Below are 25,658 nucleotides of genomic sequence, written 5' to 3'. Positions count from 1 at the left end.
CACCCAGTGCTAAGGACCAGAAGGAAGCACGGCAGCTCTTCTCCTGTTTGCTGAGAGAAGCAAATGACGGATGCTCCTGAGGCCCGTTCCAGCAGCACCCCTATCTCCTGCAGGCACCTTCCGACCCGCACTGCTTGAGCTGGCTCAGCACCAGGCTCACAGGAGACGCTGCACCCCCACAGCACTTCCTTAACATGGATAAACAAATAGACGGAAACAACTTAGAGCCGGCCTGAACACATCACAATAAGCTGCCGCCCTGGCCTCTTCCCATTGCAGAGCAAAAAAAAACCCAAAAAGAAACCCTTCCAGGGAACGGAGCCAGAGGGGAGGGGAAAGAAGTTCATCAGGAGGCCGAGAGGCCAGGCGGCGAGAGGAGCCGGCCTGGTGTCACCGCGCAGGCACCGCCACTGACTCTCGGGGACAGCCCGGCGCCGCCGGCCGGCGCAGGATGTGAGCTCACGGCGCCGCCCCTTCCCCGCCCGCCCGGCGGTGCCGGTTCCGCCGCCCCGAGTCCCGCCTCGCTCCCTCTCACCGCCTCCGGGGCCGGGGGTCCCGGCTCCCCCTGGGCCGGTGAGTGCTGCGGGGGGACCCGCGCCCCTGGGGCCGGCCCGGGCGGCCGGGCCTGGGCAGCGGCGGCCGCTGGGCCCGCTCGGGGCGGGGAGCGCGGCCCGCGGGCCCGGGCAGCGGGGCGGACCCGGGGCTGCGTGAGATCCGCGCCGTGTTTGTCCGCAGGCAGAGCCCCTGAGCCCTCCGGTGCCCGCGGCCAGAGGAGGTGCCGCCATGGGGAACCAGCTGGCTGGCATCGCCCCCTCGCAGATCCTCTCGGTGGACAGCTACTTCTCGGACATCCACGACTTCGAGTACGACAAGAGCCTGGGCAGCACCCGCTTCTTCAAGGTGGCCCGAGCCAAGCACCGGGAGGGGCTGGTGGTCGTGAAGGTGTTTGCCATTCAGGATCCCACCTTACCCCTGACGAGCTACAAGCAGGAGCTGGAGGAGCTGAAGATAAGGCTACACTCGGCACAGAACTGCCTCCCCTTCCAGAAAGCCACCCTGTCCGAGAAGGCCGCCATGCTGTTCAGACAGTATGTACGGGACAACCTTTATGACCGAATTAGTACCAGGCCGTTCCTGAACAACATCGAGAAAAGGTGGATCGCTTTCCAGATCCTCACCGCGGTGGACCAAGCGCACAAATCTGGAGTTCGCCACGGTGATATTAAAACTGAGAACATCATGGTGACCAGCTGGAACTGGGTTCTTCTAACTGACTTTGCCAGTTTTAAACCAACTTACCTTCCTGAAGACAATCCTGCTGACTTCAATTATTTCTTTGACACATCCCGGAGGAGAACGTGTTACATCGCTCCCGAGCGCTTTGTCGACGGCAGCATGTTTGCCACGGAGCTGGAAAACATGAGGGACCCTTCCACGCCTTTGGTAGACTTGGCAAATAGCAATCAGCGAACAAGAGGGGAGTTAAAACGTGCAATGGATATCTTTTCTGCAGGTACTTGGAGCTATCAGGTGTTGTTTCTGACTAATGCAGTGCAGAAGAACTTTACTGGGGTTATTTGATTCCTTTTTTTCTTTCCTTACAGCAGGCTCGGAGAGCAGCATTGTGTATTTTAAACTTGTGTAAAACATAAAAACTTGTGTATTTTAAGCATGAAGACCCAAACCTTTTTCATTCACATAAAAGTACAAAAACAATGTAGTAGGCTACATAAGTTAGGTGTATCACTATTATCTGAGGAGAGAAATCACAAACTATTCTCTTATGGCTCACCTATGCTCTTGGAAAGAGATGGTTCTTCAAGGCACAGTCCATCATCTTCCATTGGCAGAGAAGCATGTGCCTCATGGGGCCTGAGAGGAGAACCCAGTCCGTGGCCCAGTTCTGGGGGGACTGACACTGTTTTCAGGGTAATTTGGCAATACTGGCTCTAGAAGCCCCTTTTTTTATTTTCTCCACAGGCACAAAGTCCTGTTATGGTCCCACTCACAAATACTAGTTAAGAATTTGACTGTGGGAGACTGCCTTGAGTCTTAGCCTTGTCTTAAAAGTCATGAGTTTAGCCCTTTTTTGGGATTTTTTCTCCCTGTAAAGTGATTGAAAATTAATTTGAAGGAAATGGTTACTTCCTTTTACAAGTTGCTCTTATACTGGCCATACTTCCAGGACACTCCACAGATAAAGCAGACTATTGGGAGCAAACTGCAGGAGCACGTTCTTTGAAGAGAGACTTGTGTCATATACACAATACTGGGGGACTGGTTTTGGCAATCATGTGTGAGTGAATATGCGCTGTCCCCAGCAGCAGCTGTAGGAGCAGAAGTTATTCCTTTACTTTCTGTAAAAGGGCTGCCTAATTTTGACCTACTGCCCGACCCATGCTGACTTACCACTCTCTTCTTCCACATGACAGTGATGTGGGTTCCTTTTCTAGTGATGGACTTTCCAGCTGGCAGGTGGCTGAAGTCACTGCCTCATGTTTTCTAATTCAGCAAACTCCTCTGCTGTTGACATGCTTGAAATAAATTACTTGGAACAGATTTCAGGGATCAAGTATAAAAGCCAGGTTTTGGAGCTTGAGATGTTATCTCCTTTCCACAAATTAATTTGGCAACTCGTTTGCCTTATTTTTAATTGAGCCAAGACTTGTTTAGGGTTTGCTCTTGTCTGCATATAGTAAACAAAGTTATAGTGTCTGTTTATAATCTTCTGACGTCTTTGACTTTGTTATTTCTTTCTGTCCCAGGTTGTGTAATAGCAGAGCTCTTCACAGAAGGTGTACCCTTGTTTGATTTATCTCAGCTTTTGGCGTACAGAAATGGCCTCTTTTCCCCTGACCAAGTCCTAACCAAAATTGAAGACCGCAGTATCAGAGAACTGGTAAGGATGGGCTACAGAATTAAAACCATCTGTGTGTTCTGTTTGCAGTGTATTTCAGCTACTTTGGTGACAGATTGCTTATTGTTTGGGTTTGGGTTTTGATGTTTTTGTATTACAAATGTCTAAACCTCTGATCTTTCTCTCCCATTCCCTCCTACTTCTGCCTTTCTCAAGGTCACTCAGATGATCCATCGAGAGCCAGATAAACGTTTAGCAGCTGAAGATTATTTGAAACAGCAACGTAACAATGCATTTCCTGAAATATTTTACACATTTCTTCAGCCTTACATGGCCCAGTTTGCCAAGGAAACGTTTGTGTCAGCAGATGAGCGTATATTGGTCATACGTAAAGATCTGGACAACATCATTCACAATCTCTGTGGGCACGACCGAACAGAGAAGGCCGAGGGAGAGACAAAAGAGAATGGGCTGGTTATTCTAGTGTCTGTGATAACTTCCTGTTTACAGACTCTCAAGTACTGTGATTCAAAACTGGCTGCTTTGGAGCTGATTCTTCATTTAGCACCAAGATTAAGTGTAGAGATTCTTCTGGATCGTATTACTCCTTATCTGTTACATTTCAGCAACGACTCTGTGCCCAGGGTGAGGGCAGAATCTGTGAGGACACTAACTAAAGTTCTTGCTCTCGTCAAAGAGGTGCCACGCAATGATATTAACATTTACCCAGAATACATTCTGCCAGGCATTGCACACTTGGCCCAGGATGAAGCCACCATTGTCAGACTTGCATATGCTGGTAAGAGGACATCCAGTCAAAACTCCAAATCTTGAGCTTTTCTGTGTTCTCTTAACAGTTTCTGTCAGTAAAACTTGCCAGAAGTCTCAGAAGTGACTTCAGTTATGACACCTGTAGTCACATTTCATTAGCTCTGATTGTTTCCATAAAATGGCCTGATGGAACTGAATAAATAAGAAACTAACTTAAAACATCATTGTGTTGCTGGGCTGCAGAGCTGTTTTCCAACAACATGCAATTTGATATGCAGGGGTTGAAATGAGATTATTTGCTCTGTAATAAACTGGCTTATACTGTAACAGATGTTTTCTTTAGATGTTATTCAGATGTGTGAGTTCTGCACAGTTCAGGAAGAAGCTTTATAGTCATGCCCATGTTTGCTATTTACTGTGTGCCCTTACTATGACTAGCACATTTTTATTAGATTTTGGGGTTTATATAGTTGGAAATGTCAGATGATGTTTTTCTTTTGTTTACTAAGTAAACTGATAAAAATAATTATTGAAGACTTTGTACACTTAATGAATAGAACCAATTGTTTGTGGTCACCATGATCAATTTAAATTTCAAACACATTCATGTATTTAAAGGTAGTCTAACTGGGTTAATTTCTGTTACACTTTTGGAAGTGGTCAGACTGGTGACTTAAGAGTATTTGGCCTGGACTGTGGACAGGCTCCATTGGCACATTGCTGTTGATTTGGATGACACTCAGAACGGCTGCTTAAGTGGGACTTCTGCCTTGATGTTATTGCTCCTGTGCCAGCAGTGAATGACCCATATAATGCAGCCTGAGTTGCTTCAGCAGCTTCCAAATGGTGCAGAACGGTGCCAAATCAGCTGGATAGATACACTGACAAATGTTCTAAAAGTGGATTCCAGGGTAACAAGTTGTTATTTCCTAGGATAATGTCCTGGTGTGGTGGTCTGTTGTTATTTTGTCGCAATCTACTATGTAGCAATGTTAGTTAATTCAGGCTATTTGGCCTTTACCTTCTATCAAATTATTTAGTTGCTAATTGGGCTTGTTCTAGAAGAATTAAATTAGTCATTGTTACACCTAATATCATTAGGATTTTTCCAGTTGTTTACATGACAAAAGTACTGTGTGATTTGGTGTACTTTGGTAGCTTTGATGGGAGTCAACAGAAGTGGGTTGACCAGAGCACCCTGTTTAATTTCAGTCCTGTTTGCCCATTGTGACTGGTGTTGTCAGTGGCTGCAATCTCTCTTCAGGGGGTCATCAGACTGATGTAAATTGGCAAAGTGGAACAATTCTTAACCAAAATGTTTTCCTTTGCAGAAAATATAGCACTACTGGCAGAAACAGCTCTGAGATTTCTGGAGTTAGTACAGCTGAAAAATCTGAATATGGAAAATGAACCAAATGGTGAAGAAATGGATGAAACATCTCACCCTAGTGATAACTATGACACAGGTAATGTCACCTTTTGCCTGCTTATAATAGCAAATCATGGGCCAAAACTCCTAGGTAGCACTGAGCTATCTCATCTCTCAAAGCTTAGCCTTCTTATTAAATGGGAAGAATGTTTTGCCTTGACCAGTATCAAAGTGTGTGACAGCTTCCTGCAGAGACAGACACCTCTGCTCTGAGTGTTGTGAGAGAGAAAAAAGTATATAAATGAGCATATTTTTCTTCTCCAGAGGTCCTCAAGGTATTTGACTCTGATGCTGGTTGCTTGGTTGTATATCCAGCTTGACTTCCAGCTTATCTCATAAACAAGACAGCTGCAAAAACACGCCTGTGTTCCAAATACTGCTTCTGTTGGAGTGGGAAGCAGCGTTAGCTTTGGAAAATCTGTCAAATTCTAACATAGTCATTGCACTGTATTTTTCATTCTTCCTTTTCTGTCCCTGTGCTTCACAAATCTTGTCTGTTTGCCTGGTAAAGCTAAATGTGTGGATGCCATTTGGCAGTGACATTACTGTAACATTGTATTATAACTAGAGTTGAACGAATTAAAATCCTAAGGATAGATTTTTTATCCTTTCCCTTTGTAAAGACACAGGGTAATAAGCAACCTGTGTGTCATCTCCAGTGCCTTTTAGTGCTGCATGAATTCCCAGAAGAATGCTGGGCAAATCTAAGCTGGGAAGAGTTTGTGGTTAAAAACTGTCATTTCTCTTCTGGGCTAAGTAGAGCAATCTGTGACTAATCAGAGTTGGTAAACATCCTGCACATATTTCATTTGAGGAAAAGGCAATTATCTCTTAACTAGTTGCAGGATGATACTTTAAAATACGACAGCAACAAATCTACTAAAACCAAATATAAAAGATCCTCTTCAAATTCCTTCATGTAAGATGGGGGTGCTCAGAATTGCTGAGTGAGAGAGGAAGCTCCATCGTTTGGGCTATGCTTCTAAGAATGCTGTCTCCTATCCCTTGAGATAGCTTGGAGATGAAGGAAGTAACACAATGAAGAAAGAAGCTTGAGTAGTTCTGTTCTTTTCACCCTTTTTGAAAGCAAGCATGAGAAATTTGAACCCAGGAGGCAGATATTTCATGTGGCTGATGGACAGGGTCACAATAGAAAGCAAATTGGCTGGACTTCTGACTGTTGGCAAATGATAAACACCCCTCAAAGCTGGTGCAGCAGTATCTGAAATTTTTCTGTTGCTCTTTTGAGATCCTGCTTTGTAGTTTTCAATAATATGCAGTGCATTAACAATCTGTTATTTCCATTTAATAAAAATACTTTGTTTAATTGTGTCATGAAGTAGAAGCCATAGGCAAGGTCATCTTCAAATTTTTCATCAGTATTGTTAGATTAACTGCAGAAATTTAATGAGATTGGAAGTACTCACTTTTTGAAGTAGTACACTTCATGCTAATGAAGTGAATCTATCTGCCTAAATAAAAACATAGTCTTGATCTGTTGTCAGTTCACAAATTTTGAAATTCATAGTCAAATAAACATATCAAACCAAAATTGCCTCGAAGCCTTTTGTTTATTGTGGTAACATTACTGCTGACTCATTCTTAAGCTCTTTCACATCTGCATATCTTCTATATGTATAAAATGAGTGGAATGATCTTAGTGAAAGTTACATGTGTAGAATAAATTGATCTGGGTAAAAATGTCTCACATTTCTCTACTCTTTGGCTTTGTCACCACCTCATGCTTAGCCTGAAGTCTTTGGTAAGCCCTTGTTTGTTGGAACTGTTGAGGTTCTGTTGCATTACAAATTTTACCGAGCCAGGTGTTGTTCAGGATGACCTGTCACTGTAACTCCTTTAGCGGCAGGTGGTACACATGCACACACTGTTTCTCCTCAGCCAAAATGTTCATCCTGTTGTCCCTTGCAGAGTTGCAAGCCTTGCATGAAATGGTCCAGCAGAAAGTTGTGACTTTGCTAAGTGACCCAGAGAATATTGTGAAGCAGACACTGATGGAAAATGGAATAACACGTCTGTGTGTCTTTTTTGGACGTCAGAAAGCCAACGATGTGCTTCTGTCTCATATGATCACTTTCTTAAATGACAAGAATGACTGGCATCTTCGAGGAGCTTTCTTTGACAGCATTGTTGGTAAGTGTTTGGTTTCGGCCATACAGAGAGGAAAGAAAATAAATAAATTAACAGTTTCCAGGATATGAAGAAATAAGTCATATAAATAAAGATTTCTAGAATTTATAAGAAAATACTTTTTCTGAATTATTGGGAGGAAATGTTTCATTAGGGAATGAAGATGAAACAATGTAGATACAAATGTATACTTCTTTTAGTCCAAATATTTAATACAAATACAACTGAGGCATTTAAGTCTAGGGTAGATTAACATTAAAAAATTGGAATTAAAATGCTTTTTTCTTCTTTGAGTCTCTCCTATAGCCACTAACTTAAAAAGCTTAATTATGGCAAGTGATTAGTAGGATTTCTGCAAGCTCTATAATAAATGCATCACTTCACATATGCGCATGGTCCTATTCACTTCAGTAGATCCGTTCATATGATGAAAACTAGGCATTGGTATATGCTGAAGTTCTAACTGGAGAGGTTTTTCAGTGCCTTAAAACATCACCTAAAGATTCTTGTTACTTCAGAATACTTCATAACAATTTAAAAAATCTTACCAATAATGACATCGGCTGTTAAGTATATCCAATGCTCCCTGTATGTTGGAAATCCACAGGACCATTGCTGAGAGTCAGTGCTCAGGATTTGTGGGTCAAGAAGACTTTCCCAAGTGCAGCTCCTGAGAGCCTAAATGGTACTTCAGGTGCCTGGCAGGAAAAACAATCATGATCAAACTTTCAGTGGGGCCAGTATGGTAGCTATGCATTCCATTGTAACTGGAAACCACAAAATTCTGTGCTGGCAAACTGCCAAGAAGTGATATTGATAACTTATCAGGAATTGTTTAGAAGGAGCAATGGAACAGCCAAAGCAGAGCTCTGAGTGTCCTGCCTTCTTGCAAAAGACATAGAGAATGTGAGGCAATTAAAAGTGAAGACATGTAACCTGTGTTTTTAACTCTGTTCCCAATGTCCATTCACAACATCCACAGAAGAATTCAGATTAAGTTCTAAAGTTATGTTTTTATTTTACTTCAGGCATTTGCACATCTTTAGAACTGAGCTCTCTAACTGGTATTTAAGTAAGTGCAGGCACTGCTGCCTGTGGCTGTGAGCAGATGCCCTTCTGTAGCAGTGGCACTGAGGGTGTTTCTGTTTCTAATGCTGTTTCTCTCTCCTTCCTCCCTTCCTTTTAGCATAGGGTTGCAAAGTCTAGCATTAAGACATGAACAAGTATATGGATTATTACCTTATTAGATGAGAAGCAATAAAGTTATTTTATGTTTACTCTCAATTCTGATAGGAAGACAGAGTTTTCTGGTGTTTATCAGTTTGCTTTGGATTTTTATGTTATTTTTATGTTTCAGGTGTTGCTGCTTATGTTGGCTGGCAAAGCTCATCAATTCTCAAGCCTCTGCTTCAGCAAGGTCTCAGTGATGCTGAAGAATTTGTCATTTATAAAGCCCTCAATGCTCTTACTTGTATGTGCCAGCTGGGGCTCTTGCAAAAGCCCCATATTTATGAGTTTGCTTGTGATATAGGTAAGTTAGAATACTGGAGAATACCCTGTTTTCCTAGTAAAGAAATCTCAGTTCTACATAAAGCTCCACTGTCCAGAATACAAACCTGTAGTTCTGTTTTAGAATCTAAACAAAATTGTGGTGTGGACCTACTGCTCGTTGAACCATGTTAGTGCTCAGGACTCTAAAATAATAGTTTTGGTGGAACAAATTGGATGCATTCTGCCAGATTTTATATAGGGCAGCACGAAAAAACACTCACTCCAAAAACTTTCTGCCTTAAGATCTTTTCTTGATCTACATGGCAACCTGCTGTAAAGAAAAAGTCCAGGATGCTCCTGGTAGTCCATCAGGTACATAATTTGCAAACACTTATGCATTAGCCTTTGAAGATGAGAGAATTCAGACAATTATGATCCTTTCTTATCCTAACACCATAAAAACCCATTAACTCAATACATCCTTGGTTGCAGAGTTGGTCTCTCTTTCATGATCAGGCTTATCAATTTAATTTAGATGTGCCCAAAATTTAACAGCTATTTATAAAAAAAAAAACCCCAAATGATCTTTTGAGATGTAGTCTGCTGCTTCTTAATGTTATGGTTTTACAAATGCACTCAGAATTTGGAGCAGATGATCTGTGATTACATCTCATGACTAGATACAGTGCCTTGACAACAACAACTTAAAGCCTGCATAACTAGGGGGACTTCTGAGTCTCGTAATTTCATAATATAAGTTGTGACTCTTCAAGGAAGAGAGGGAAAGCAGGAAGGAATAAAGTATTTACTTAAAAAGAAAAGAAATCTATCACCGGTTTTAGGATTCACTGTAATTGTTAAAAGGTGGTTGAGATTTATTTTTGGATTAGTCTCCCCTGCAAATCTGTCGTTGACAATTAGGGATTGAAATGAGCAAATAAGGAAAATATGCTTTTTGGCAAGAGCAAGTAAATTGAGCAGCATGACTACAGTGAAATCCATGAAATAATTTCCTCTCTATGAATGTTTTAACCTTGTTGCTCTGGAAGAGAGAAGGCTCAGTTTGGAAGTAACTCTGTTAGAAGGAAATTGCATCACAGGCTGCCATATGCAAGATGATCTCTCTCCTATGTGAATGATATATTTTAACAGCCTGTTTTTCTTTCAGCACCATTCCTGTGTCACCCTAATCTTTGGATATGTTATGGTGCAGTTGGATTTATCACTGTGGTGGCACAGTATTTGAATATTGCTGATGTCTATTGCAAGCTAATGCCATACCTCCATCCTTTTATCACACAACCAATAATACAGGTAATACTTCAAATAATATTAGTGGGAATGTCTGGACTAGCCATGATCCATAAGTTTGTCTTGGCCATGGTCCTGGCTATAGGGACCATATGTACTTTTTTTCAATTGAGATTATAGGCAATTATAGATTTTTTGATTTCTGCTATAAATCTCTGGCAGATTTGTAGAATGGCCATTGCTTTCCATGTTTTAAAGACTGTTGTCTCAAATTTGTTGCAAAATGCAAAATATTTTACCAAGCCTAAAATCAGCAGGTATGTTTTTGGTTCAAGCCTTCTTTGCCTTGTTTATAGTCAAACTCTTACAATACTGTACTGTTTATAGGAGTCTAAAAAGGATGGAAAGTTGGCTGTGAAACAAGTTGGTTTGTGTTCTGTGCTTTCATCTACAAGACCAGTCTTTTAATTAGTGATTACTGTGCTTGTGATTTCCCCAGAACCACTCCTGTGTTTCAGTGCTTTGCCAAGGGTCAGGGCACAATGCTCAGCATGAATGAATGAAGTCATTTACTATTAATGCATGTCCAGGAATGCCCTACATGATGCTGGTAGTATCATATAGGCACCTTTGCATACAGCTTTAGGTCCTGTAGACTGCACCTCTCAGGTGTTTTAATAGATAAAGAAGAAATAATTGCAGTACATACATTGAGAAATGTATCCTGTGTTTAACATTTTGTTGAAAACCTTGCAGATGGGAAATTCACTATAATAACATTTTTGTGTGTTTACGTGTTCTTTGTGCTGTGTTTTAGGCATTGGTGGGTAAATTTGTCTTGTTCACTTCCTGTCCATATTAATATATAAATATTTTCTTCTTCATTTTAGTATATAAACTTTTCTTTGCTATACAACACTATATATAGCAAGTGAGTAGTGGGTAACATGAAGTGTGACTGTAATATTAAGTCTTCATTCTGGACTCATTTTGAAGTTGTTTTTCCTGTAGACAGCAAGCTGTGAGAAGTACTTGATAGGAAAGAGGGGAAGAGAATGGAGAAAGTCTGACATGACCAACACAGATCTTATTTTCAAGAAAGGAGACAAGCTGAATCTGTGTGATTTGTACAGGTTATGTGGATATCATCATGTTGACTGGTCTGTTGTTTTGAATTGCAGGTAGACAAAGAAATAGTCCTGTTAAGTGTCCTTAAGGAGCCTGTCAGCCGTTCCATATTTGATTATGTCTTAAGATCAAAGGATATCACGAGCCTCTTCCGACACCTGCACTTGCGACAGATGAAGAGAACTGGAGCTCTCTCTGAGTGCCCACCCCCAGAGGACCCTGCCATTGCACAGCTCTTGAAGAAGCTTCTTTCACAAGTAATTGGGTTTTTTTTGTACTTTAAAAGTCAGGCTTGAGACTCTTGGGCTCTGTACACCTTCACAAGCCTTGACCTTACAGTTCCTTCTGTGAAGGACTCCCAGTCTGAGGTTCTGATCCCCCAGGCCGTTATACTTCACTGGTTGCAGTATATGCTTGTGGGACAAGTTGTTCGGAGCTTAAAGATGTTTAAAAGATCTGCCAGATCTGTAGAGACATACAAATACCACATAAGTCTTTAAAAAATGGCTGTAAGTTTCAAATTCTTATGCATCCTTGATGTGGCAGCATTAGAGAGTTTTGTTGGATTAAGTGCATTGTGCTGGATAACAGAGTATGTATTTGTCAAAGTGCTAGATGTGTGCCAAAAGGAAATGGAGCTGGAAAGTCTTGAGGGTTATGTGTGAAGAGGGGAACATAAAGAATCACCCACCCAAAGTAGTGAGAACTGGGAAGAAAAAGGACTGTAGCTGTGTGGGGCTTTTTCCCCCCATAGCATGTGGGCTGTAAGCATGGTCTAGGTGGCAGCCAAGCAGATTGCACCAGAGAGTGATCCAGCAATAAATTCTGTTCTGCCCTTTCACTTTTCCTTGCCCCATTCCTTAGGAGTAAAGATGTTCTTACACTGCAGTAGCTTACCTTATGTTTTTTATGAGTAATGGACCAATGCTTTGAATTCTGGGAATGTGTTCTTCTGCTCTTCTGAGCCAGTCATTAATTTTACTGCTTCTTAAATCTTCATGCCTTGATGCATGTTATTGTTAAGAGAGAGTAATATTGCCTTTTCTTTTATTCTGTAGGGGATGACTGAGGAGGAAGAAGACAAACTGTTAGCACTGAAGGACTTTATGTTAAAATCTAATAAAGCTAAAGCCAATATTGTGGATCAGAGCCACCTGCATGATAGCAGTCACAAAGGGGTGATTGACTTGTCAGCTCTGGGAATAACTGGAAGACAAGTGGATCTTGTTAAAACAAAGCAGGATTCTGATGACAAACGTGGTTAGTATATTTTGTGATCTATATAGTTGAAGTATAGCCTTCCTTTCAGGGTGTTCTCAGTAAATCAGCCTACATGACTATCACCATCCTCACCTGAGTTTGCAATAGGAGAATCACTGCTTCAGTTTGAAGTGTGAGGTGATGAAATGTTCTCTGATCATTGAAAAATGGGAATTATTTTTTCCCCTGAGAATATTTTAAATTATTTTGACTCTGTGTGCCATTGTTCAGCTAATTGTGACAAAGAGGACTCTAGTGACTCAGGGCAACAGTGTAAGTGTTGGAGGCTACATATCTGCTCTGTCTCCTCTCAACAAGGGCTAAGCTCTTTAACTGTGAAATTCCTGGGTGTTTTCTTGAGGTAGCCTGAAGAAAACTAAAAACTCCTCAGGCTGGCACTGAGGAGTTCCCAACTTAGGTGTTGCTCATGCAGGTACATGTGTTTTGGTCTTGGGGTTCTTCAGCTTCTCATTTACTCCCATTTTACTTTTTTTTACCTGCTCTTCTTTAAGCTCAAAAAACCTCTTACATTTCCTTGTTCAGATGTGAAATCCACTTGCTGCTAACTATTCTAGTTCTCTGTATCCTCAAAATTCTTATTTACCAGACAGTTTGAACTTCCTCTTTACCCTCTCAAGCTTGTAATTCTCTCCTCTATTACATCACTGGTAGGTTCTGTGGTTTTACATACAGAAATACAGAAATATCTGTAAAGCCTGTAGCTATTAACATCTTATTTCCAGAATTAGGGTGTTTTGCATATAATTGGAAAGTACAGAAGTGTAGGATTTTTTATTTTTTTGCATCCTTGAATGAGGAGTCAACATGATTTAAAACTTAGTGTATATGAAGTCTATACTTGAAGTAATTTCTTTTACCCAAAGCTCTTGCCCTTAAAGTCTTTATGTCTTTAACTTTTCTTCACTGACTTTGTCCAAATTTAATTTGTTCCATTTTTTTTTTCTGTTTTTTTTTCTGTGTTTCTTTTTCTGTCTATATTTTACAGTTCTAAGTGACTCTAAAGGAATGCTGGAAATAAATAAATTTCCTATTTAAACAATAACTTTCTTGAATCTACAGGTGATGTTGCAATTATGATGGGAACTGATTGTATTTGACACCAATAATGATTTGTGTACTGTGCTGTTGCAAATTTATTATTGATGCCCCTGCTCATTGCAGGGTGGTTGGACTAAATGACCCAAACCCTTCCATGTTCTCTAAGAAAAATTTGTCATATGGTGGAGTCTAATCCTGCAGCCTTATAGATGTAAGCTTTCCCTCTAGTGAAGTGATTTATTACATGAGTCAGCTATAGGATCCAGAGGATGTGAACACATGAGGCAGGTGCTTTGTTTGGTTTCCCTTAAAAATGCTGTCAGCTGATCTCCACAGCATAGCAGTACGGTTTTCTCTGTACATAAATAATAATTTGGCCTGTAAACATTAGATTTCTATGTAGTCCCAAAGTAATGACAATCCTGAGTGAATGTTGTCATGGTAATGTTGGGGGTGTTTTGTTTTTTCTTCTCCCACCTCTTCCCTCCCTCCCTCCCTCCCTCCCTCCCTCGTACTTATAGCTAGAAAGCATGTAAAGCAAGATTCAAATGTAAATGAAGAATGGAAAAGCATGTTTGGGTCCCTGGAACCCACAAACATTTCCCAGCCAATATCCAAAGGACATGGGCAAACTACTGATCCTGAAGCCATCCAAGCTGGGAAACCACTTCGTTCAGAGTCCTCAGCTGGTATTTGTGCCACTTTGTCATCCTCTCCACAGGTATACCTGAAAAATGCTGTGTTTGCATCTTACCTGTAATGATTTAATTGTTTTAAAGTCAGGTGGGACTATAAGGATGTGATGTTCTTGTTTTGTTTGGAGGTTATTTGACACTGGCCGTGCTATTGGCTGGTGTCTTCTTCAGCAGAGTTGCTGACTTTCAAGTTCTTATTTTTAAAACAGGAACTGAGAAAGGACTGAAGTAAGTTTTAGTCCCTTGAGCTTCACTAACAAATAAATGCTTTGCACAAAGAGATGGGGCTTTGTGGGGATTGAACAATTACTATGTAAACTTCTCTGGCAGGGAAGACTTCTCCTCAAATTGAATGCCCTGATACATGTTGTGAGGAAGAGATGTCTTGGTTTTAACTTGGAAATCACAGCATTTAGACATCCTGTACCTGTAATACTTAGTACTAGCAAGAGGAGGATAGGCTGTGAGCTCTGCAAGCCATGGAGGCACATCTTGACACCGAACACTCTTTTCTGTTTGGCTTCTAGTTGGAGATTAACTTCTGCTAGCTTTAAATGAGTGTGTCTACCCTGAACTTAGGGAAACACTTCATACTTTGGTTTTTAAAGTCCAATGTAAATGAATTTGAGAGCTAACCTTTCATTTTGTCAGTCTTGAGACCAATAACTGCCTCTGTAATAATCACATTAAAAGGTGGGCACAGCACATTATAGTTTCTTTAGACAGAATATAGAATAGAGTAGGCAAACAGGGTAAAATAAGAAAATGTTAATCTTTTATATAAATAATAATTTTCACTATTTTTATTGTCTTCATGCAAGCATTTTTTAAAATGCTATTTCACTGCTAAATGATTCAATAAAAAAGATTTTTGCCATTTTTATTCACTGTGTGTGACACAGAAATCTCATGAGGCGGATTTATCTGTGTGTAGAATGTAAGGGATATATTTTTAAGGTCTGGTTTCCTACAGGCATCTGATGGAGCAGTTGTCCAGCCCAGGAAACCAACCCTGCAGGGCCTGAGCAGCACGATGTCCCCATCTGCACACCAGCTGCGCATCACCACCTGCAAAACTGAGCTGCAGCAGCTGATCCAGCAGAAGAGAGAGCAGTGTAATGCAGAGAGACTTGCCAAACAGATGATGGAGAATGCTGAGTGGGAGAGCAAGCCCCCACCTCCAGGTACATCACAGGCCACTGAGGTTATTAGATAAAAAATTATATATGTGTATATATATATATGTATGTATGTATGTATGCATGTATGTATGTATGTATAATTTGAGTCAAGGTATCATCCTTTTGTGGAAAAAATGAGAAGGATGAGGAAAAGAGGAAATTCTGAGTTTAGGAAATGTGTTTACTGTGCAGAACACCTATGACCTAGTGTCTAATTTAGAATTGAGCAAGTAGGCTTCTGCCTTTAATATTTAAAATGCCTTAACACTGTTTTCAGTGCCATCTGTGCTTTGCAGTTGTAATGAGTATCCTGATGTAGCTGTTAGTGGATGGATCTAGGGGGACTTACATGTTCCTGATTAGGTTGTGGTTCTGTTTTCCCTGTAGGGTGGCGTCCCAAAGGGTTGTTGGTAGCTCACCTTCATGAACACAAGTCTGCCGTGAATCGCATCCGGGTCTCTGATGAACACTCCATTTTTGCCACTTGCTCAAATGATGGCACAGTGAAAGTCTGGAACAGCCAAAAAATGGAAGGAAAAACCACTACAACCAGGTAGCTTAAAAACCTGTGCTAGTTGGGTCTGCAATTTTAGAGTGAAAAATAAAGTAGAGCAGGAAGCAAAATACGAATCATTTGTGGGTGTACTGGAAATATCAATAAGGGGATATATTAATGTTCCTCTTGGCTTGCATCTATAATATTAGATTGCTGTTTCAATTAGTTAATAAAAAAAATGCAAAGGGACTGCTTTGTAGCCATAATAATTACAGGCTTTTTGATTTCATTTCTGTACATATATAAATATATTCTGCTGTTGTTGTTTAAAGCCAACACTGGCTTTTTTGCTTTCTCATTTTGGAACAGCTAGAAAATGTTATTTTCAGAGCTTTCTCAAGAGCCATTGGTTTTAAGTAGGTGTTTAAGAGAAGTCATTTTTTTTTAAGTGCCACGAAAAATAACCTCTTTTTCTCTCCCCCTATTTGTCTCTGTACTGTTCAGATCAATTTTAACATACTCTCGGATTGGAGGACATGTAAAGACACTTACATTTTGCCAAGGTTCACATTACTTGGCTATAGCTTCAGATAATGGAGCCATCCAGCTTCTTGGTATTGAATCCTCAAAGCTCCCCAAATCTCCTAAAATTCATCCAATACAAAGCAGGTATGTACTTGAAGCAGTTAAATCTCATCACACACAGAGCTCAAGCTGTTACTATATTCCTCAGATAAGGTCCTTAAATTTGCTGTAGGCTTCCTGCTGGCTGAGCCCAGAGTGTATTGGAAGTCTGTAATCCATGTTCTTATCCTGCTTCATAAAGAAGGGTTGAACGACAACTCTGCAGAGCTGACCATTCTTAGTTTATTTGTCCTTCTTGTGTCACTGAATACATTATGAGCTTGAAACAGCCATTCTGAATAGTTCTCAGTTTTTTTGTTTATGTACTAGGATTGGTTGGTTCCTTTGTTACAATCTTAATACTTACAAAGTGATTTTGAAGGTTGTTTTGCAGGTCATTAGATTAATGTTTACAGACATACAGCATGTGATGTTGCCTAAGACCTGCAATTTTTCCTGTCAGGCCCTTAATGTGATAACTTGGTAGAGATATGGGTAATGGGATAGTATGTAGGGGAGCCTTTGGGCTTGATTTAGCTCTTTCTTACGTCCATATGAGCAGTGTTTGAATATTTGGCACTGAAGCTATAGCTTGATCTTCCAGTTTGAGTGAGAGGTACGTCCAGGCCTCAGAAAGTACTCACAGTACTGCTGATGGGGTCTCACAAGTGTGGAGCAGAGAGAGGGAGAATCACCTCCCACAACCTGCTGCCCACACTTTTGGTTCTTCTGTTGTGGGTGGCTTTTTTGGCTCTGAGCAGACATTGCTGGATCATGCTGAGCTTCTCATCAGCCAACACTCCAAATCTTTCTGCTCAGAGCTGCTCTCAGTGTATTCTCAACCCAGCCTGTATTTGTGCTTGGGATTGCCCTTACCCAGGGCACAGAGCTGTGTTTATGTTTGCAAAGGGCTGCTGACAGCCTTGCAGGTCCTATCAGCAGAGAGATTTGAGAGAGCATAAGCATCCATTGTACTGAATTCAGAAAGCTGTTTCTGGCAGATGCCTTGACAAGTGACACAAAGAGGAAAATGCTGCTCAGCATAAGCTGTGGGAAGGAGTCTTAAACTTGGAGGGAGTCATATCTGTGCCTAAATTAGTTTATTATTTTAACCCAGGTCATTAGATTTGAAGGATGATGGCTGTGTGGTAGACATTCATCACTTCAATTCAGGAGCCCAGTCAGTTCTGGCTTATGGAACAGTTAATGGATCTCTGGTTGGATGGGATTTGCGATCCAGCAGCAATGCTTGGACACTGAAACACGATTTGAAGTTAGGCCTCATAACCTCATTTGCTGTGGACATACACCAGTGCTGGCTGTGTATTGGTAAGCCTGTATTTCTTATTAGTTTCCCTCTCTTCCCTGCCCCCCTCTTCCTTATGGTTTTCTCTTACAGTAACTACATCTCAAGCTTTTGCTTGATCGGATTTTACTAGTGTATGCTCTTCTCAAACAAGAGGAGAGAAATATCTTCTCATCTCTTTTTGAGAAGCATTCTGCCTGCTAAGAACTTGAGGCTGAAGGCCTGCTCCAACCAAGCACAAAGACAGGGGCAAAACCTCATATATTGATGCCTCTGACTAAGGGGAGCTTTTTCTCACCAGGAACGAGCAATGGTACCATGGCATGCTGGGACATGAGGTTTCAGTTACCTATCTCCAGCCACTCTCATCCTTCCAAGGCCCGAATCAGACGCCTGCTCATGCATCCTGTCTATCAGTCCTGGGTAATAGCAGGTAAAAGATGTCTTAAACTTACCTCACAATTGCCAGAGGTTGTGATTAAAGCAGCTTTTTTTTCAGCTTCTGCTTCAAGCCCTGGTGCAGAGTTGAAAAGAAGAAAAGTAGGGTTTAGCCATTGTCAAAATGACAGCATTTGCAATTCTCATCTTCTGAGCATTACAGCTCTCATGAGGGGCCCTCCCTGTGTGTTGTCCACCCCATCCCTTTTTAAGGACAAAATGTTACAAAAGATTAAATTCAAACTCATTACATACATTGAAGCTGATGGGAAATCTGCTACCACCTTCTGTAGAGCAGAGATTGAATTCCAGTTCTTCCTTCAATCTAAACCAGCTGTGTCATGGATTAGAACTTTTGGAAATCTCCAAATCTTCCTCATCTGATACACTTACAGCTGCTTCATCCTCACTGCAAGTGGTACTGTCATAGACTTTTATATGTTTGTGTCAGGAACACATTTTGAAATGGACAAGTACCTTAAACTAATCCTAAATAACAAAATTTATCAAGTTGCTGTAAAACGAGTGTAGTTTGAGTTTCATATTTTACTTGTTTTAAGACTTCACTTCTTACTTTGAGTTATTGACCACCCTGGGAGATAAATTCCTTGAAAAAGCATACAAAGTTTCACTGTGCTTTCTAGTTTGTTTACTCCCTGTGAAAGACTAAAAGAATGACAGAGTTCATAATTTTCGATTATTATTGAAAAGTCCTTGCCTGCTAGGTTGCTGCCAGGCTTGTAAGGAATCCATTGAACAGAATTCTTTACCTGTCCACGTGAGAGTAGAAGTTCATTGTGGCTACTACTGAACTCTCTAACTTTGGATTGTTTTCTTACCTCCATAGGAGTGTTCTCCAAAGTCCCTGATGACTATGCTCAACAAACTATCTATCCTTCTCAAAGAGTGCTGGGAAGATATCTAGGGAGGAAACTGAGAGTTTTATACATTTTTAAAGGGGTTGAGAATCAAGTCAGGTTTCCTTTAAACTCTTTTAAATCAGGCACTTTTAATTATAGTGAAGTTGCTTTCAAGCCAAACCAAAGTACTAAAGCAAGACTAACACAAATGTTGCAGGGAGCAAACAGAGAGTGTCTTTATGTCATACCCTCTATGTGATGTCAGTAGAGCAAACAGCAAGAGCCAAACAATCTGTTTTGTACTTTTTGCACTGGCTTTATCTTTCCTGTAGCTGTTCAAGGCAACAACGAAGTCTCCATGTGGGATATGGAAACTGGTGATCGACGCTTCACTCTGTGGGCCAGCAGTGCGCCACCTCTTTCAGAACTGCAGGTCTGGTTTCTTTCTTTTCCAGTTTCTGTTGTGTAGCCAGGGTTAGAACAACCTTAGACTCCATGCTGTGCATCAGTACAGAATTTTCCCTGGGATTCATTTTGCACCATAACTGTTTTACTTGTCAGAATTAAATTGCCTTTGTAAAACAGAAGTGTAACCTAAATCTTCATTGGCACCTTGCACTGTCTATGGAATGTACTTGTAGCACTCACTGGTTATGCCCAGCCATGTTCTTAGAAAACCAGTGAGCTGGTTAAGCTTGTAAAGATTATGGAAAAGCCAAAATTCATGGTGTGGTATCTTGTACTTATTTTTACTTTCTGTTCCTGAGGCTATGCATACTTCTGTAAACATCTGCTCTTTTACACATTCTTTCTGTAATATAATACCACTACTACACTTAGATGCTACTTTGAAGCATGAAGTGGTTCTTCTTCAAGGACTTACTTGGAAAAGGAGCAATCTGGAATATGGTTCACAAATCCATAGACAAAAATTACCACAGCTGCTTCTATAAATGTTGTAAATGCCTATCTGGAATCTACTTAAACCTAAGTTTGTACGTGCTACAAGGATTGCAGGTTGAGTTAATTTCAGTCCTGCCCTTTTTTATACAGGGAGCTCCATGATCTAAGATAGTTTTCTGTTGTATATCTGTCTCATAATGCCTTCATAGCCTAAAAATTTAAGCATCCATGTGCTTTTCAGTAGGATTTGCCTGCCTGATTCTTTTAAAAATAATCTCTCCTCATTGAGAATGTAATTTCCAAGATTCAAAAAAAAAAAGAGGATTATAGAGGGTTAATTCTGTTGTATTGCTCTGTAAAGTGTAAGGGAGCAATTTACATTAATATATTAAGATATGGCCCCTTAAAGTGACTTGGCATTCGCCACAAAGATTTGGAAATTGGGTGGATGAATGTGGCAAGGAATGCATTCCCTTTCTGAAGCATCATGTAACAGCTATTGGTGATAAATTATTTTTATATATCCCTTTTTCCTGCTAGCCTTCTCCTCACAGCATCCACGGAATATACTGTAGTCCAGCTTCTGGGAATCCCATATTACTGACAGCAGGCTCAGACATGAAAATAAGGTAATCAAGCTAAACAACTTCCTTGTTTGTCACCCTCCCCTCCACCCCTGCTGGTGTACTAAATTTTGCCAAGTGTTGCCTAAGTAATCTCTAAGAATCCAAAACAATAATACTGAACATGTGTTCATTAGTGAACACCAGTGAGCTGAGGAAATTGTTCTCAGCAAAAGGACTGCAGAACTTGGTGCTTCTCTGAAATGTAATGTGTACTCTGAAATACAGTGGGTATCCTTTTGTAAAATTCTTCATGGGCTTCATGACAAAACCCAAAAAATAACTCATGTGTGAGCTTGATATGAGTATAAATTTCTCTGCATCACTCCCTTCCACTAAGTGTAGAAAGCAGATAGCATTTGTGCCCACTCATTTTCATCATAAGAGCAAGACCACTTTTAAGCAGTTGTTTTAAGCTGATGGAATTGAACATCTCATTTTGATTTTGTTTCTTCATGTTTAGGTTTTGGGATCTAGCTTACCCTGAGAGATCATATGTTGTTGCTGGAAGTTCTAATTGCCCATCTGTTTCCTACTACAGGAAGATAATTGAGGGCACAGAGGTGGTTCAGGTATTTTGCTTTGTTTGATAGACATCTATTCTGCTTCCTTTTGGGTGGCCCTATGGATTCTACTCTTTGCATTATGTCTTCAATTAGAACTCGCTTGCTCTTGCTTTTTGTGGATGGTGTCAGCATTGCATGTTTTGGGCAGTTGGGAAGAAGCTACTTTAAAAGAAAAACATAATTTGTTTTTGACAGAATTGGGCTCAACAAATACTACTTACATGCAGAAGCCAGAGTCATATGTTCCTTTTGGGATATTGAAATTTAGACTTTTAATACTTTTGGCTTTGATCAGTGTTTGGAATGTCTTTTGGGTAGGATATGTGAGATGTACTGGCACCAGGATAATACAGTAGCTGCGTGCTGAAGTTTTTGTTACATCCTTCAGAGTGACTTTGGGAACTGACAGTGTTTCTAGTTGTAAAATAGCACAATGTTTGTTTCAGTTCAACAAATTGAGTGCTGCTTCAAAGGTGACTAAAACAAGTCAGTAGGGGTCTAACCAATGCACTGTTTTTTAGTGTTTCTTCTCAAACTTCTAAATTACATTCATGCTATTGAGCTTTGGGAAGCCAAGATGTATGTGTTCCTATAACTTTTTCCCCCTTATTGGAATATAAAATCTTAGTGTCATTGAAATAAATGAGAGTATTTTTTCCCAATTTTTCCCCAATTTTTTCCCATTTTCCTCCCAATTTTATTCCAATTTTCCTCTTACTTTATTCCTATTTTTCCCCATTTTTTCCCTTTTTCTTCCCAATTTTTCCCCCATTTTGTTCCCATTTTCCAGCAATTTTCCCCCAAATTTTTCCCATTTTCCTGCCATTTTCCCCCAATTTTCCCCCCATTTTTCCCCAAATTTTCCCCCAATTTTTCCCAATTTCCCCCCCAATTTTATTCCTAATTTTTCATTATTTTATTCCAATTTTTTCCCAATTTTATTCCTAGTTTTTTCCAGTTTTTATTACCATTTTCCTCTCAATTTTATTCCAATTTTCCTCTTGTTTTATTCCTATTTTTCCCAAATAAGGGAATGTGGGAGGGGCTAAAACTCAAATAAGGAAATGTGGGCAGGGCTAAACCCAAATAAGGGGAAATGTGGGCGTGGCTAAACCAAATAAGGACGTGTGGGCAGGACTTAAACCCAAATAAGGGAATGTGGGAGGGGCTAAACCCAAATAAGGAAATGTGGGAGGGGCTAAACCCAAATAAGGGGAAATGTGGGTGGGGCTAAACCCAAATTAGGAAATGTGGGTGGGGCTGAACTGAAATAAGGAAATGTGGGAGGTGCTAAAACCCAAATAAGGAAATGTGGGCAGGGCTAAACCCAAATAAGGAAATGTGGGCATGGCTAAACCCAAATAAGGAAATGTGGGAGGAGCTAAAACCCAACTAAGGAAATGTGGGAGGGGCTAAACTCAAATAAGCCCATGTGGGCATGGCTAAACACAAATAAGGATATGTGGGAGTGGCTAACCCCAAATAAGGAAATGTGGGCAGGGCTAAACCCAAATAAGGAAATGTGGGAGGGGCTAAACTCAAATAAGCCCATGTGGGCGGGGCTAAACCCAAATAAGGATATGTGGGAGGGGCTAAATCCAAATAAGGAAATGTGGGCATGGTTAAACCCAAATAAGGGGATGTGGGTGCAGCAAAGTCCATATAAGGGAATTTTTCCCCCTTTTCCTCCATTTTATTCCCATTTTCCCCCAATTCTCTCCAATTTTTTTCCTATTTTTTTCCCAGTTTTTTTCCAATTTTTATTCCTCTTTTCCTCCCAATTTTATTCCAATTTTGCTCTTCTTTTATTCCTATTTTTCCCAAATTTTTCCCCATTTTCCCCCCAATTTTATTCCTAATTTTTCATCATTTTATTCAGATTTTTCCCAATTTTATTCCAAATTTTTTTCCAGTTTTTATTCCCATTTTCCTCTCAATTTTATTCCAATTTTCCTCTTATTTTATTCCTATTTTCCCTCATCGTTTACCTAATCAAAGAGCTGTAAAGTCAGTTCAGATTAAGACTTAGGCTGTGTGTGATGAAAAGAAATTAACCAAGGAATAATCTTGAGAAAACTGTCAAAGGGTGTGAGGTGGTATGTTTGGGCATTTTTGTTTGATTGGTTTTTGGTGGAAGAGGTTTTGCGGTCTTCTTACACTGACAACCTAATATGGATGACAGTGTCTCTTTGCAAATGCTCACCCTTCTGTAAACAGTATTTCCCACTTTGTTTTTATACAGGAAATTCAGAACAAGCAAAAGATGGGGCCCAGTGATGAGACCCCTCGGAAGGGTCCAGAGTCTCTCCCAGTCGGGCATCACGACATTATCACCGATATCGCGACTTTCCAGACCACGCAAGGGTTTATAGTAACTGCGTCAAGGGATGGGATCGTTAAAGTGTGGAAATAAAAATTGTACTAATATATAGTATGTAAATATTTGTAATAAAGAAATAGTGTTATAATGAAGTTTTCAAGGACTGATTCCAGTTAATGGAATGGACTGGACTTTAAAAACTATAAAAGCAGCGATAAAATCAGTTACCTGTATCCTACCACCCTGTTGGCACTTCCTAATCACTTCTTATATTAAAGCTTTTTGGTATCCATAGCATTTCCTTGAAATAGCAGGGAATCTATGAAGTCACTTAGCTTGGTTTTGACTACACTGTTCTCCAAGAACCTTTCAGAAAATTATTTCAAGATGTCCCACATGACACATTCTAAATGTGCATAAAGCAAAGAGCTGGTGTCTAACTGCTCCTGTGTTGAATCTGAGAAATGAAATAAGAACCAGTGCACTGATGTCCCTGTACATTCTAATAACTATAATAAAGTCCACTTGAGCTTCCCTGTTTGGTACTTGGGTTTCTTTACATCCATGGTTCCGCTGGCAGAGCCATTGGGCTCATTGTCATTTGAGATCATCTTACTATGGTGTCAATCCTCAGCTGTCCTTTGACGGTGTCCTTGTTCCTCAACTGTAACTTGCATCCAGCTTGCTTTAAACTTGACTCTAAGGCTAAGTTCTGCTGTCCTGGGAACCTAAAGAAGCACCATCAGGATGGTGTTCTCTGTCATTCAGTATGGATGTCAAAAATAGCCAAAACATGGCTTTCAGCAGGAAGTACTTTTTCATCATGGAATGTTCATGTGAGAGGCAGTTCTAAATGTCAGACAGGGACAGTAAATGTTCTCACTACTCTTCCACTATCTGATCCAATTCTTCAGATTTCCAAATCTTTTTCAGACTTAAACTTTACTTATATTTCTTACCTTACTGGTTAATGGCAGAACCATTAACCAGTTCCAGGTACTACTTTTCCCCCTAAAACAGATCATTGACCCCCCTCTGCATGGATGGACTCAGAAGTGACACTGACAACAAACAGCATTAATTTGGCATGTGTTTCTTGAGTGTAGCTGGGAAAAAAATGGAAGCCTACTTCTCTACAGAGTATCTGATAGAAGCAGGGAATGCTCTTAACTTGTGAACTGAGTTCTTTGAGGAGACAACACATGAAATAATGACTTGTTTAAAAAGTCTCAGAATTCAATGGAAAAAGACTGCCTGCTTTTCCCTAGTGAGTGCATTACTTGGATAATTTAGTGTAGTAGACATTGCCCCAAGTGTAACAAAAGAGGAAGTAGGCTCAAGAACAGTGTGACATTTCTTTGCAGACCTTATCATTGCTGCTCCCTGTTATGCTGAAAGAAGATCTTTCTTGGCTTTGCATAGAGGAGCTGGTTCTGTCCCTTTATGTTGTATGAATTCAGAAATAAGGAAGGTTTTCTCAGTCCACTTGTATCACAGAGCAGCAAGGAAGAGGATGGTAAGTCAAGCTTGTTCTGCTGCTATATCCATTTGGTGTACAGTTCTAAACAGGTCCTTGTACACCGGGTGAAGGGAATAACCTCTCTGGGTGCATGGCTCCAACTATTGCTTGGTTAATGGTTCTGCCCACTGACAAAGTAGTTTGATGAAAGAAGCAGATCAGTTTTCATTTTCAGGTGTTACAATCCACTGATACCATATGAAACTTACAAGACATTTTAAGTAGTATGAATACATAGGACACTTGAATGGTGTGTAAAGTATTAAAAAGAACTGAGACTGATCTCATGGAAAAATGTTGCTGGATCACAGTCCAGGAAGACAGTGAGGTCTTCTCTGGTGTTACCTGTAGTCCAAAACTTATAAAATCAGAGCTGGATTATTTAAGTTTAGGAGCACCTTTTAGATCAGGGTAAGGAAAACACAACCATGCTGCACTGCTGCACTGTAAACATGCAAAAGGTAGAAAAGAAAATAAAATTATATTCAATAATATTTATCAAAACTCTTACATCTTGTAGAATACTATTCTATTAGTAGCATGGATTTTTCAACTTCTAACTTACTGTTCCCTGTAACAAGGAAGGCTTCTGGCTAAGAGAAAGTGCTGATTTACCCAATAATTCAGGACATGCCTTCATTTTAATATTTCTCAGAGTAGCAATATTGGTTCAGTCCCTGTTCTCCCTTCCAAATCTAGAGAAATGGCAGATAAAACTCAGCAATTTCATCTA

General features: G+C 40.3%; 1 protein-coding gene across 1 annotated transcript; it reads left to right on the top strand.

The window, feature by feature from the left end:
* The first annotated feature begins 556 nt into the window (after positions 1-556).
* Positions 557-23,940, top strand: PIK3R4 (phosphoinositide-3-kinase regulatory subunit 4). The gene is made up of 20 exons (XM_054274037.1): positions 557-573; positions 736-1,513; positions 2,766-2,899; positions 3,074-3,656; positions 4,960-5,094; positions 6,987-7,208; positions 8,563-8,736; positions 9,865-10,010; positions 11,129-11,332; positions 12,134-12,335; positions 13,916-14,115; positions 15,063-15,273; positions 15,658-15,823; positions 16,271-16,435; positions 17,508-17,719; positions 17,998-18,129; positions 19,327-19,427; positions 20,438-20,526; positions 20,984-21,092; positions 23,329-23,940. Exons 2-20 carry the CDS (start codon positions 784-786, stop codon positions 23,497-23,499), a joined length of 4,086 nt encoding a protein of 1,361 aa, XP_054130012.1. The 5' UTR covers positions 557-573; positions 736-783; the 3' UTR covers positions 23,500-23,940.
* The last annotated feature ends 1,718 nt before the right edge of the window (positions 23,941-25,658 follow it).

The sequence above is a fragment of the Melozone crissalis genome, unplaced genomic scaffold, assembly GCF_028551555.1.
Source record: "Melozone crissalis strain CALT ecotype California unplaced genomic scaffold, PUWL_Pcris_2 ptg000016l_1, whole genome shotgun sequence".
Classification (NCBI taxonomy): domain Eukaryota; kingdom Metazoa; phylum Chordata; class Aves; order Passeriformes; family Passerellidae; genus Melozone; species Melozone crissalis.
The sequence above is the reverse complement of the archived record's forward strand: the minus strand, read 5'-3'. Positions and strand labels throughout refer to the sequence as shown.

Bases quoted from the DNA above. Each gene is read 5' to 3' on its own strand.
- PIK3R4 (XM_054274037.1), top strand. From the start codon at position 784: ATGGGGAACCAGCTGGCTGGCATCGCCCCCTCGCAGATCCTCTCGGTG. The intron at 18,130-19,326 runs GTAAAAGATGTC...TCTTTCCTGTAG, and splicing joins TCAGTCCTGGGTAATAGCAG to CTGTTCAAGGCAACAACGAA. The intron at 19,428-20,437 runs GTCTGGTTTCTT...TTTTCCTGCTAG, and splicing joins CACCTCTTTCAGAACTGCAG to CCTTCTCCTCACAGCATCCA.